This window comes from Lissotriton vulgaris, chromosome 2_1, assembly GCF_964263255.1.
Source record: "Lissotriton vulgaris chromosome 2_1, aLisVul1.2, whole genome shotgun sequence".
NCBI classification, from domain to species: Eukaryota; Metazoa; Chordata; class Amphibia; order Caudata; family Salamandridae; genus Lissotriton; species Lissotriton vulgaris.
The window spans coordinates 2,044,389,996-2,044,402,538 of NC_141687.1; the positions used below are offsets into that span (position 1 = coordinate 2,044,389,996).

At 43.4% G+C, this 12,543-nt stretch overlaps 1 protein-coding gene across 1 annotated transcript in view; it reads right to left on the reverse strand.

Annotated features, from left to right (window-relative positions):
* The window catches only part of SLC12A1 (solute carrier family 12 member 1), a 436,328-nt gene that overhangs the window by 298,756 nt on the left and 125,029 nt on the right, over positions 1-12,543 (reverse strand). The window contains exons 5-7 of the mRNA XM_086958279.1: positions 8,150-8,245; positions 7,232-7,327; positions 3,101-3,240 (exon numbers count right to left, since the gene is read on the reverse strand). Coding sequence (XP_086814405.1) covers positions 3,101-3,240; positions 7,232-7,327; positions 8,150-8,245 — 332 coding nt within the window. The remainder of the gene's footprint in view (positions 1-3,100; positions 3,241-7,231; positions 7,328-8,149; positions 8,246-12,543) is intronic.

Consider the following 12,543-nt stretch of genomic DNA (forward strand, 5'->3'; position numbering starts at 1 on the left):
GTTACTTACTAAGCTGGATGGAGTAAGGTGAATGGAATAAAGGTGTAGGGATGAGGGATCTTGAAGCTATGGTGGTGTTGTGGGTATTTTTCCCCTGTGACTGCTACAGAGTACGGATCGCTAGCATAAGATATTAGTTGTTCCGTATTTCTATTTCTGGTTTGATTGCATATAGGATACTGGGTATGGCGTGGGAACTGAAAGTTTCTGTGCCACTTAGTGTTGGGCGGGCGAGTTGGGGTTAATGCCAAAGGGATGGGTAGAGTTGGGGAATGAGGTAGTTCTGTTCATGATAGAGTTTAAAGGGGAATATGGCAGCTCATGTGATTGAATGTTGGGGTGTGTGGCGTGGTGGTGTTTATTGGTGTGTCCGGATCTTGTGCTGAGCCTGCATGACACAAATGATGGCTGATGAGACATTTAAATTATTATATCCACACTAACCCCAGGGGCTCCAGCGGAGGGAACGAGAGGCAAGTGGCACTAGGAGCAGGCCAGCCTCCAACATACATTGTTGAACTCAAAATGGGGCTGTTCCCAGGGTAGTGACCTAAGTAAACCTTAAATTGTGAGTGATGGCATCTCACCAAAAGTGACGGATTGGTCTCACACACCACCTGGTGTCATGCTTCATCATTGACCAATCTTCGCTCTCTACAAACTCGGTTTGGTGGAGGGCGTGCATGCACCTGACGACAGGGATGCACTTCTAAAATAAGTGGGGGCCCGTGACAAGTTAGTGAGGTTTAAAAACCATTACAGTTACCAAATTAATTTTTTATGTGCTAAGCAACTATATGGTATTAAAAACAAGTGAATGGTGTAGTGGGGAAATTACTGTCCCCTCACCGTTGAAGGTGCAGTCGACATGTTTCTGCAAAATAGTCCAATGTGGTCCGTGGCATTCATCAGGGCCTAAAATAGTGAAGGGCTCCTGTCTTACCAGCCTTGAGGTGATAAGATGCCACTAGGTGGGGTGACTATATCACACTCCACAGGGAAAAGGACTCATTGCAAAGTCCAAGAGTAGAGACCTAAATGCCCCATGGGAGGAAGGCAAAAGGGAAGACCCCTGCAGTCAAACTTGCATCAAGGTGCGTCTCCCGTAAGTGCACCCATGTGTGTCATCTCCTCTCCTCCCTGATGGATAAAATATCTGTCTTCTGCATTAAGATCAGTTTGCACTCGAGAGTCACAGCTTTTGGACTACGTTGATGACAGAGCTGTCCTTAAAAGCTCGTGGATTGGCCAGACGGAGACCTTTCCTGAATGAAGAACTGATTTTAACGCAGAAGACAGATATTTTACCCATTGTGGATTGGAATTTTCACCACATAAGAAAGGAATATACCTAAGATTCTAAAGCCTTGAAAAAGTTGCAGGACGATATCCCAGTGTATGCAACGAAAAACGTTTTAGCTGAAGAGAAACTATAAGAATAAAGAAAGAAAAAACAGAAACTCAAAATACTGTTTTAATATGTATGCATGCAATGTGAAGGTAAATGTTTAGATACACTACCAATGTGTGCTGAGGATTTCCTTTCTCGAATGTCAGGGAACTGGACCAATTTGAGAAATGGCAGAGAGTGTATGAGTACCTCAAGCAATATCATGTCTCTGTAGCCTTTTTGTAGGAAATGCGTGTTTGGTGTGATTGCGTTCCCAGTTTATGTTGACACCGGAAGGGGCAATATTTCGCTACATCATACCCAGGTTCTGCATGGGGCGTCATGATATGGGTGGCTAGTGGGGTTCAGTTTCAGCACAGGGGACATCGACTGGACCCAGAGGGTCAATTTTTTGTTTTGTTTGGAGTCCTTGATGGGCGGGAGGTCTGCTTTGTGAATGTGTACGCTCTTAATTTTGGCTGTCTATGCTTCTTCACTGACTTGACAATGGCCGCTGCCCCATTTCTGACCACTAACATGATGTTGGTGGGTGATTGTAATTGTGTGCTTGATGGGACATTAGATCACACACTATTTACCCCACCTGGTGAGACAGGAGCCCGCAGTGTGGCGCACCAGAGCCAGACTTTGTGTATGTAGTGTGGAGTTGTGCGGTCACGCCACCCCATATTGCTCGGCTAAATCCCAGCCCCTTAAAAAAAATGTAGCTGCAAATTCTTGATGTTAGGGCTGGTGCTGGCTGATCGACTGATCGCCATTAAATGGATAGACAACCACCCACCGGATATGCTGAATGGTTGCAGGATGTGTCTGAGTAGGTAGTGGCCGAAGAGGTCAGAATAAAACATGTGAGATGGGATAAACGTTTGGAAGATGAACTGGCAGTGTGGAGGTGGATGCTATTAAACCTGCGGAGTGATGGAGTGGAGAAGAGAGGGACACAACAGCAAGGTATAAAAACGTACTAGTGGACATGAGTAATGGGTCATTGTGTTTAGAATAAGTACAGGGATACTATACCTCAACAACGCAGCGAGACTACGGAATCGAAAAAAGATAATCCAGTAACATATTTGCGCAGCACTGAAGACAGTTAAAACATAGGCCACATGCTTTATAATAATAGGCATTGAGTGTTTAATCACATCACCACATGAGCAGCCAGGGGGTGGGTGGTGTTGAGGAATGTATATTCAAATTTGTAAGGATATCATCCTGTGTTTCTGCAAATATCATGCAGTGACAATAAGGGTTCTGAAGTATACTGTATTGACAAACGAATTAAAAATATAATTTTAAAAAAAGATTCTAAAGCAGAACATATTGTGTAAGGTGCACAAACGTTATTGCAATTTAAGATATATGAGTGTAACAAAGTATTAGTTGTGCTGAGGACACTAAAAATATATTCTTCATTAGGCCTTTGTTTCTTTTCCAAAAGCAATGTGTGTCAGTTTATAGTTTTAACAGGGTAGAATTTCACATGAGTATTAAACAGTTGTACATTTTTGACATTGAGACTTTCAGGGAAAATGTTTTCAAGGTGTTCATAAGAATATAACAAATTATGTTTCCCCTAAGCTCACTATACATGAGAATTATATTTATTCATTTTAAATTCCTAAATTTAATCAAGAAAATAACAATATCTGTGATTTCGATGTAATTCTGTCCTTGAAATATTTTTACCTTAAGAAGGTCCACAACAGTTTCAGAGAATCCTACTACGTACATAGCTACAGCCACCGCGTTTGCAAAGGCAAATATGAGTCCAATTGATCCACCAAACTCGGGCCCCAAACTTCGTGAGATAAGGTAGTATGCTCCACCTGTGAAGAGAACATACTGTTCAGGTCCAAGTAGATCTGTTTGTAGCAAATTGCAACTTGTACTGTCCTTTCAGTGAACTTTTTAAAAGTTATATCATTTATTCTATCTTAATATGACTCACCTTACAATGATCCATTTTGTTTACCATATTTTCTACAAATCTATGCAGATGGATATTGGGCCTAAACTCTGCAAATGTGCAATGAGTTGATGGTAGCAGAGTGGTATAGATTATTTTTCACAAATAAAACATCTTGTGGCTTTTCTGTTTAACCCAAGTAAAGTCCAATGTATGCTTTTAAAAAACCCCATCCTTTCCCTAAGGTTGTTTAATGCTGGGGTTTTGGAATAACCAGGGATTGGTGTAACTCTGGTAAGTATTATTCAGTTAAAATGTAAATAAAAATCTATGTGCTAACAGTAGAATATTGCCTTCCCTAGACTAGGAAGTTAGACATTGATTTAGGAGTACATGAACTGAGAATTATTTCTAAGGGATTGATGAACAATACATTTTGAATAAGTATACTAGTACTTGTAAAGAAGTACTATTGAGGGAGTCATTACTACTGGATAAGGAGCTGTGAATATAACTAAAGTTGCTGAAGGTACTAAAAGTCACCTTTAGTTCACACCCAATTAATAAAGTGTTATGTCTTTTTTATACTTTTTTTAAGAACTATGACAATTGTGTGGGGTACTAGTATTTTCCAAAATGTAGGTTTCTAATACGTTTATAATACCTGTCATTTAATTTTGTGTTGATAATACAAACACATTAAGTCAATTGAGTATCTGCCGAGGTGCAACACACATGTTGGCTTGTCTTATCATCTACTGATTGCACAAACATTAATTCACTGAAAACGACATGACCCAGAGATAGTTTTAAGTGTATCGTTTTAATAGAAGTTCAGGCTGAAGTACATTTCAGTTGCTTGTACAGTAGTTATGAATTCTGAATCAGCTCTCCCTGGGAAAGGATTTTAAACAGCAAGATGCAGTGATGGCTTCATTCCTAAGTCCCTGTGTCTTTCTTTGCAGTAATTGCCATCTGTACATTATGATTGTCAGGAAAAAAGGAGAGAAGATGAAAACTTTAAAGTAGGTTGATGTGCGTTACAATCATGTTTGGGGCCTGGTTTTTTAAGACCATCGTATATAATTCCATGCCGAGATTGATGTTGTAAGCGGTTAGATGAATACACCCACTGCAATGGCCCTCTATTTAAGGACAATCATTATCACCTAGAACTTGGAATAGCCTCCCTGAAACACTCAGATGAACTTCAAACTTCCTAGCCCTCCTTAAGGTTCTAAAAACTCCCCTATTCAAACTCCACCTGAAATCAGATAATTAATCGACCCATCCCTAGCTGCTGTTACAGAAGTTACGTGTTACTGACTCTTCTATTTTTGCATTTATTGACTTATACAGTCTCTCTGTCGTTATCTAGCTCTATGTATCCTGCTGTTTTATGTGTCTTATATGAAGGGCTCTGCTACCCATGTGTTGACATCCTGCAATAAAAATGTATTAATATTATAGTTTTTGTTGTTGTTGTTGTTGTTATTATTATGATGGAAACATAATTACAATGTAAGATTTGTCACACCTATTTATCGAACATAAGTTGACTTCTCATTAGATAACCAAGCCTTGCGAACATTTAGTTACAAGAACCCATACTGAAAAGTCGTGTATGTGTATGGACATGTAACATGAAGTCTGCCCTCAACCTTAAAAGTCGTCTTTCAAGCAGGTCTGAAATACACATGAGGGTTCAACTCAAACTACTGTATAGAATTGCTTCCTCATGGTTTATCTGCCCCACTCTTTATATATGCTGAATCCTGTTGCACTGGCTTTTTCACATTACATGTGACCAGCATGTCTCTTTACCCACTGCAACGTGTTGGTTACATATTGTTTCACGACAAAGAGAGACCACTTGTGTTTAACATGGGAGAGGCATTATCAATGTTTCAAGGACTCATTGGAATACTTAGATGGTCCAGTGACAGCCAAACAATTTGTGATGTAGAAATGTTGTAGTTTGAGATTATCCTTCCTGAACTCTACAACATTTGTTGCTAAGGTCATAGTAGTCCCAAAAGCCCGGTGGAAGGATTCTAAGTCACTCATCAAGTCCTGAGAAATGAGGTAGTTCAAAAGCTCACGTCTGAGTTTCCTGAAGTGCAGTGCCTGCTGCTGGGACAGAGCCACTGACCAGCCCAACTGTGTCTTTAAAGTTTGAAAAGAATAAAGGGAAACTTTAAAATATTGAACATCATTACAATCAGTGCTTAATTTGCTAACATAATGAGTGCCGGATCACAAAGCCCTGCTCAGCAGTCCACGGACTGTGTAATTAAATGTCGGTGCACCGAATACCAAGGGTGCACAGTCTGGAATCCACCTCCTTATGCCATTTTAATCCACTACCAGACACCTCTGACCCTTTAGTCACTCTTGCACGTTCATGCTTTCTCTCTGTGTGTGTTTTTCCCTCTCTTGCTCCAGGGAAATATCTGTTGAAGAAAAATGATCCCAAAAATGAGTGCCGGTGGGGCCCATTGGGAACCACCGGCTCAAATGAAGCACTGATTACAATTATTTTGAAACACACATTCATGGTCTTTCAACTCCTTTATGGTAGTGATCCTTTTATGTCCTCAGTAATTGATTTAAATGTCTATCTAGGAAAGCAGTCCTTTGTGAACATTAAAAGCTTAGGCTAACCTCATCCCAGCTACTGGCCCAAAGTCTAGCTTACTGACATTTAGGTGTTCGGGATAGGCTCAGATTTTTCTGTCGATGGCACATTGATGACAATGAAATGTCAATAATATATTTTATTAGAACATTGGAATGTTGGGAGCTCCATTGAAAACAATGGAGTGCTCTGGGCTTATAATGGCTGGTATAAGCCTGGAGCTCCAACATTCCAATGTTTCTTTATTCACAGCTCTGGCTGTGAACAAAGGCTTCAGGGAACCTGAGGGGATTCCATTCCCCTCACGCTCCCAAAAGCTTTGTTTTTTTGTTAGAACATTCTGTCCTCTAGTGACAGAATGTTCTAATAGCCTTATAGCCCTTCGTTGATGGGCTATACCGCTATTAAAGTCCCTCTCCCTTGTTAAAGGCCCTCGCCTTTGGCTCGGGGCCTTTAACGCTGGAGAGGGCCTTTAATAGCCGGTATAGCCCTCTACGGCGGGCTATAAGGCTATACTACATTTCGGAGGTTTGCTTTATTAATTGATTTTGACTACTGTAGAAGGGATGCGAGACAGATGAAACATGGATAACATCAGGTCAAGACATGTACATATTTTACTGTTGACACGATCCAGTGACTTGTGCTTGAATTCCGTGTCACTTCACACTTGGGGAGGGGGTGGGGGGAGGGGGGTTACCTCATGCAAGAATGCAGTTTATTAAACTGATCTATAATGAGAGTTTCTCTCATGTCTAGAGACTAGCTACATCTTCTAAGTAGGTCCACACAACAGAATAGTATAGCCAAGAGATGCTTTGTGGCTTGGATAGGAGTTAGGCCTCACAGCTCCCCGTGGGGCACGCAAAGTCCAGGTTTATGTGTAGGTGAAATGACCTGAGGTTCTAACCTAAGGATGGCCTAACAAAATAGCAACTGGGTAATAATTTTTTTTGTGTCAACCGTTCTACGGTGGATAAGATTGATGCAAAATCGACCAATGAGAAATGTTGTCAATTTCAGGTACAACCAAAATCAGGAGTTTAGCAAATTTCGCTCAGCCCTACTTGAAACTAGGAACTCTTTTTAACACAGAGAAATGTAACATAAGGGTGATATAAAGTTTAGGCCCAATATGCAGTGCATCACTCTATTCACTAAACTAAACTAAACGAAGACAGACACACAATTGATTCACCCAGTGTATGGGTTTAGTGTAGGAAATGGGTTTTTCTTTAGAAAACAAATCAATGGTTCTTCGCATGCAACTTACCTCCTCTCACGACGCCATTTGTGCAAATAGCAGACATTGAGATACCTGTCAAAGTAGTGACCACCACGCTCAGCATAATTACTATCACTCCGAGACCTGAAAGACCCCAAAACAATGTGTAAAGCACAAGGTAATACGCACAGATTTCCAGCACACAGGACAGAACGAGTTCGCCCTCATCTCTCTGGACTACTTGTACTAGGAAACATCTGAAAAGTACTGAAGGACTGAACTGAACCGCATGCAGCGCCAGACATATCCCGCCATGCCTCATGGAACCTGAAATGTACCACATAAGTAAAGGGAGTGATATACCACAGGCTCTAGCCTCTGCAAAGGTCTGTGTGTCAGGCTCTGCATGTAAAACTTTGTGCGAGCTGGCACATAATATAAATAGACTGACACACACACCCGGCAGCACTAGAATGCATGATGCATGGAAACGGAACTTTGCCTCGCGGAGGATCTGGAAATCACCAGACTTTTACACTGACAAGAAAACGCATGGCAGGTGCAGCGCAGGAATGAGTTAATGTCTCCTTCCGCCGCTTGATCTTCATTATCCAAGCTACGCCGACCTGAAATGTTCTCAAGAAAGGTTAGAACAGGAGGAAAAGGCAGCTCCGGGGAACAGAGAATTGATTTCTCTTCAAGGCTCGGGCAGGGGCCACCTGAAATGTACTGAGCTGAGAAAAGGGGAATTAGCATTACCTGGTATTTCCTGCAGCAGTCCAATTTAGGAGTGATTGAAGACGGCGCTAGGCCAGACTAATACTGTTTATTTACCTTCACGTCCTAGCGTCCGTGGTGTAGCTGCCCCTGCTGTACTGAACACACACCCAGGACATCAATAAGGAATGAAAAAAGATATGGCCCACCCCATCAGACCAATGGTGGGAGGGCACCTTGATATTTTACCTCCACGTACAAACCCGTTAGTCGCTATGGCCGAAGTTGACAGCCCAGTAATCGAAGTAACCATGGTAGCAAGAAGAATTATGATTACTCCCAGACCTGCCAATGATGAAAAACACACATTATATTTTACTTGCGCTCTACTCCTCTGCAAGAGGACATTTATTTATTTTCCAATCAAATTGCTGTGCTCAGTCTCCAGCAGGAGTTTTTCTGCAACGAAAATCTGGCCTGGCTTGACAAAGTGTGCGGCGTGTGTCCAGGGAGTTCTGCGCTCTCTACAAAGAAGTGCTAGAATAAAGTTTAAAAAAAGGCAGAATGTCTTCAATCGCATAGTCGTAAAAGTAGGACTTGTGATTTGGAGATTCGGCGACTGTGCTGGCCAGTAATTGTCAATTTGTCTTCCTTAGGCATTGTCAGGGACCTTCCCGTACCTTGACCCACGCTCTATCTGAAGGATCCAATCTGTAGGGATAGACAATAACCAGCCTAGCTTGTGGCCCACCTTCTGCCTGTAGGATCCTAATGCCCAGAGCTGCCTCCAGTGTAATTACCTCCTCTGACAAATCCATTTGTGGCAATAGCAGAGGTGGATAAGCCGGTTATAGCGGTCACTGTCACAGCTAAACCGATGATAATGACACCAAGACCTCAGTTGAGAGAGAGAAACAAGTTCAGTTAGACACTGCACAGAATATTTCAACAGCCACTAACATTGTTCTGATGTACCCAGGCGCCCTCTGCGGGACAACTTGTCCATATTATGCAAATTGCGATTTTCTTTTTGAAAATCGCAATTTGTTAATGCGTTCCAAGGTGCAGAGGGGGGTCCCAAAGAACCCCCCCCCTGCACCCCAGAAATGTAATTTGAAGTGCATGTTTCACACACACATGTTATAAGGACATGTGTGTCTGAGACATGAAAGTTTAAAAAATACATTTTTGAGCATTTTCAAAACTTTTCGCAAATTACCACGAGGTTCAACCTCGTGGTAATTTGCACCTCCTAATTGCTAATTCGCAATTATAAAAACAATCATGCATTGCTTTTAAGGAACCGCAAATTTGTGATTCCTTAAAAGCAATTGCATTTTTGGAAATCGCTAAAAATAGCGAATTTCACAAAAATGCATGATGCATCCCACAAACTTATTTAGGAAGTGCAAACGGCCGAATTTACCGATTCACACCATTTGCACTTCCTAAATAGGTTGATGCATGTGGGTGCATGTCCAGGCAAATGAGTACAACACTCTGTTGTCAAAGCAATGCATATGTGGTAGCTGTCAGTGCCCGAGCAAGAGCAAGGGGATGGTGAAAAGAGTCGCCAGGGCAGAAGGGGAAAGGATACATCAATTTAGGCTACGGGGGAGGGGGCAAAACAGCAACTCCTTACAGAGGAGAAGGCTGAATCCAGGGGCTCACAAAAGGGCCGTGAAACAAGAGTCAGAGGAATTAATGAAGAAAATATCAGCACATCAGAGCACCGAGAAAATGGATTGTCGTAAGTTAAGGTTGCTGTGAAATAGGAAATCAGCAAATCAATGGGAGATGGGTAGTGGAAGAGCATTCAGGTTAGGACAAGTTATTGGAAATTTTAGATTCAGTTATTTGTTTAGCATTTTTATATAGAGCATCACCACAGAGAGGTACAGGTGCGCTTTTCATAATAAAAACAACATCGACACAAATGTTCTACATTAACGGATCAGTCAAGAAGGGGCTTTGGGGAATTAAAGAAAATAAGCAGTTTGAGGTGGGAGCAGGAAATGAGCTTCCGTGGCATAGAAAGGCTGCGGAGTTGACTAGAACCATGGAATTGGCAGGAGGCGGGGCAGTGGTGGCCTGTGTGGAGCAAAATGGCTGTGTCTGAGTAAACAGTACATAAAAGAAAGGCATAGTGTGGAAATGACGAGCAAGGGTTAAAAGAGCAAAGAAAATATTCAGGAGAATGTGGTGTCAGCCACATGATGCATGACATTCGTAAAAATACATCTTGCTGTCCCATAGGCGAGTCATGCATATTGACCAATAGACATATTTTCTGAAATGCTTCTAAAATATATGCATACTCAGTATAACTAAGGACCGCTCCTAAACCTGTTTGAAGAAATGCAAGATCATATCCTGTATGCCCCGAACCGGTCTTTCAGAAAATATTGTTATTCAGATATAAGTTACAAACTGTGATCAAGAGACGTTATACATATGTTTCAATAATTAGGACAATATATCTGTAAGCCCACAATGACTTCTTCACACCTGTTATTACGACGCCATGAGCTGGTTCCAACCTTTGAAACAGTATACCCTCTTGTATAAATTGTATCTCAAATCCCTTAAATTAGCACACCCATCAGAGGGACGTCCCGCAAAAAGTGTTGGCCTACCCACAATTCTGTTTTTCTGACTGCAGGATTCATTGCATTTATACCTGTCAGGAAATCTGGCGACTGTTACTTCCACACACCCAGTCTTGTTTTCAGGAGCCTTGAGTGCCTAAATATCATTTGAGACTTTTGGAGCAGTGAGGACTAAGGAAGAATCAGTGAGTTGTCATATACAACCATTTACTTACGTGTTTAAGTGACAAAGACATAGAAATGTTTAGGAACATAAAAGGGGTCTGTTAGAAACGGGACCGTGGCCGGCCAAGACTCACCATTTCTAAAGTCAGGGCAGGGGAGTCACACACCAAGGCAACCCCCACTCGCCCTCTAGGTAGCGTGGCGCGAGCAGTCTAGGCTAAACTTGGAGGCAGTATGAGTTAAGTATTTGCGCACGCACCCCAGCAACAACACCCAAGGCCCACCACAAAGAAAAGACTCCACACAAGGTTATATAAAAAATAGCCTTTGTATTATAATAAACAAAACACATTAGATAACACACGCAAACTGTACAATGTGCCAGGGGCACGGGCAGAATTTACAAGGGGAATTATGTACAGGACAGGGCCACCTGGACCACTGTCAGGGGTAGGCACTTGTTAGATAATAATACTGGTAGATATACACTTATGTCGTAAACATAGAATGAGTAGCACCAAAATTATAAAAGCAACACACATCCAGTAATCACTGGAACAGTAAGGACCTCCTACGCAACCCTAACACACTGTAGGTAAATCACGCAGGTAACTAGGACCTAAGGAAGGAATACCAACACCTAAGCAGTTAACTCTTAGCAAAGGGAAGGAAACCTAAACATAAACTGAAACATCACTAATCCTCTATGCAGGTCACATTTAGCAAAAGGAGATAACCATAAGAATACCTAATCAGGTCACTTTTAGAAAAGGTACAGGTTAGAACACATGCGCAAGAATTACATAGCAAGAAATAATGCGCGGGGTGCACAAAGCACAACACTCATAAATGTCCCTCGAAAGGGGAGGAATGCCCTGAGTCTCAGTGTCAGGGAAGCTGCGCAGGCAGCACAGCACACAAACCTAAACGTGGCAACTGTCCACTAAGTGCTGGACAGTTGTAAAATACAGATGCACAACGTTGGAGCCAGGAGGGCTCGAGAACAAAGTGGGCAAGGAGCCTCTCAGGGGCTCATAAAGCAAAATGCGCAAATAGAGCTCAGCGCTCTAAAAATAAGCAAATGCCCCCAGAGCCTCTCTCAGGGCTCTAACTCGATGTGGGCGTGGGGAGCCTCGGGGCTCAACAAGCAACTGGCGCCTCAGAGCCTTCTCTCAGGGCTCGCAAGGCACAAATACGGGGTTGTTGGAGTCCCTCACGGGGGACTCAGGAATCAACCAATGCCCCTGGAGCCTCGGGGCTCCCAATCTTCACAAGCGCGAGGTCGCGCTACGGGGGAGGGGCGGACACCGGCAATGTGTCCCGACGCCCCTCTCCCTCTCCAGGCACTCACCGGGTCTCTGGGGCTGGAGGCGTCTCCTCGGCGGCCGGCGCGAGGCTCTCCTTCACTCGGGGAGCCTCGAGGACAGAGCCGACTGCTCCTCTCGCCTCCCGCCTGGCCTCGTCTCCTTTCCCTCCGCCTGACTTCCGCCGGGGGCCGCCAATGGCAGCGCGGCCCTGGGGGTCAGGGGGCGGGACTTCCGGGTCGCTGCAGGCAGCGCGGCGGCTCGTATCAGGTAGGCAGGCGGGCTCCCAGTACCCGAGGAGTGGGCTCCCTCGAGGTATTTACAAAACAAAGAACGGGGCAATGCCGGGTGGGCACCGGCCTCCAAAATAAAGATAAAGCGAGGTGGGCACTCGCTAATGCCGAAAATCGGCGATATCGGTCCCAATGCCGGGTGGGCACCGGCAATGCAAAATAAAGCGCTCCCAAGCGCTTAGGGAGCACAGGATCAGCGCGCTCAGCGCTAGAAAGATAAGCAAAGCGCTATTGAGCGCTGGGGCACCAGGAAAGCGCGCCTAGCGCTATAA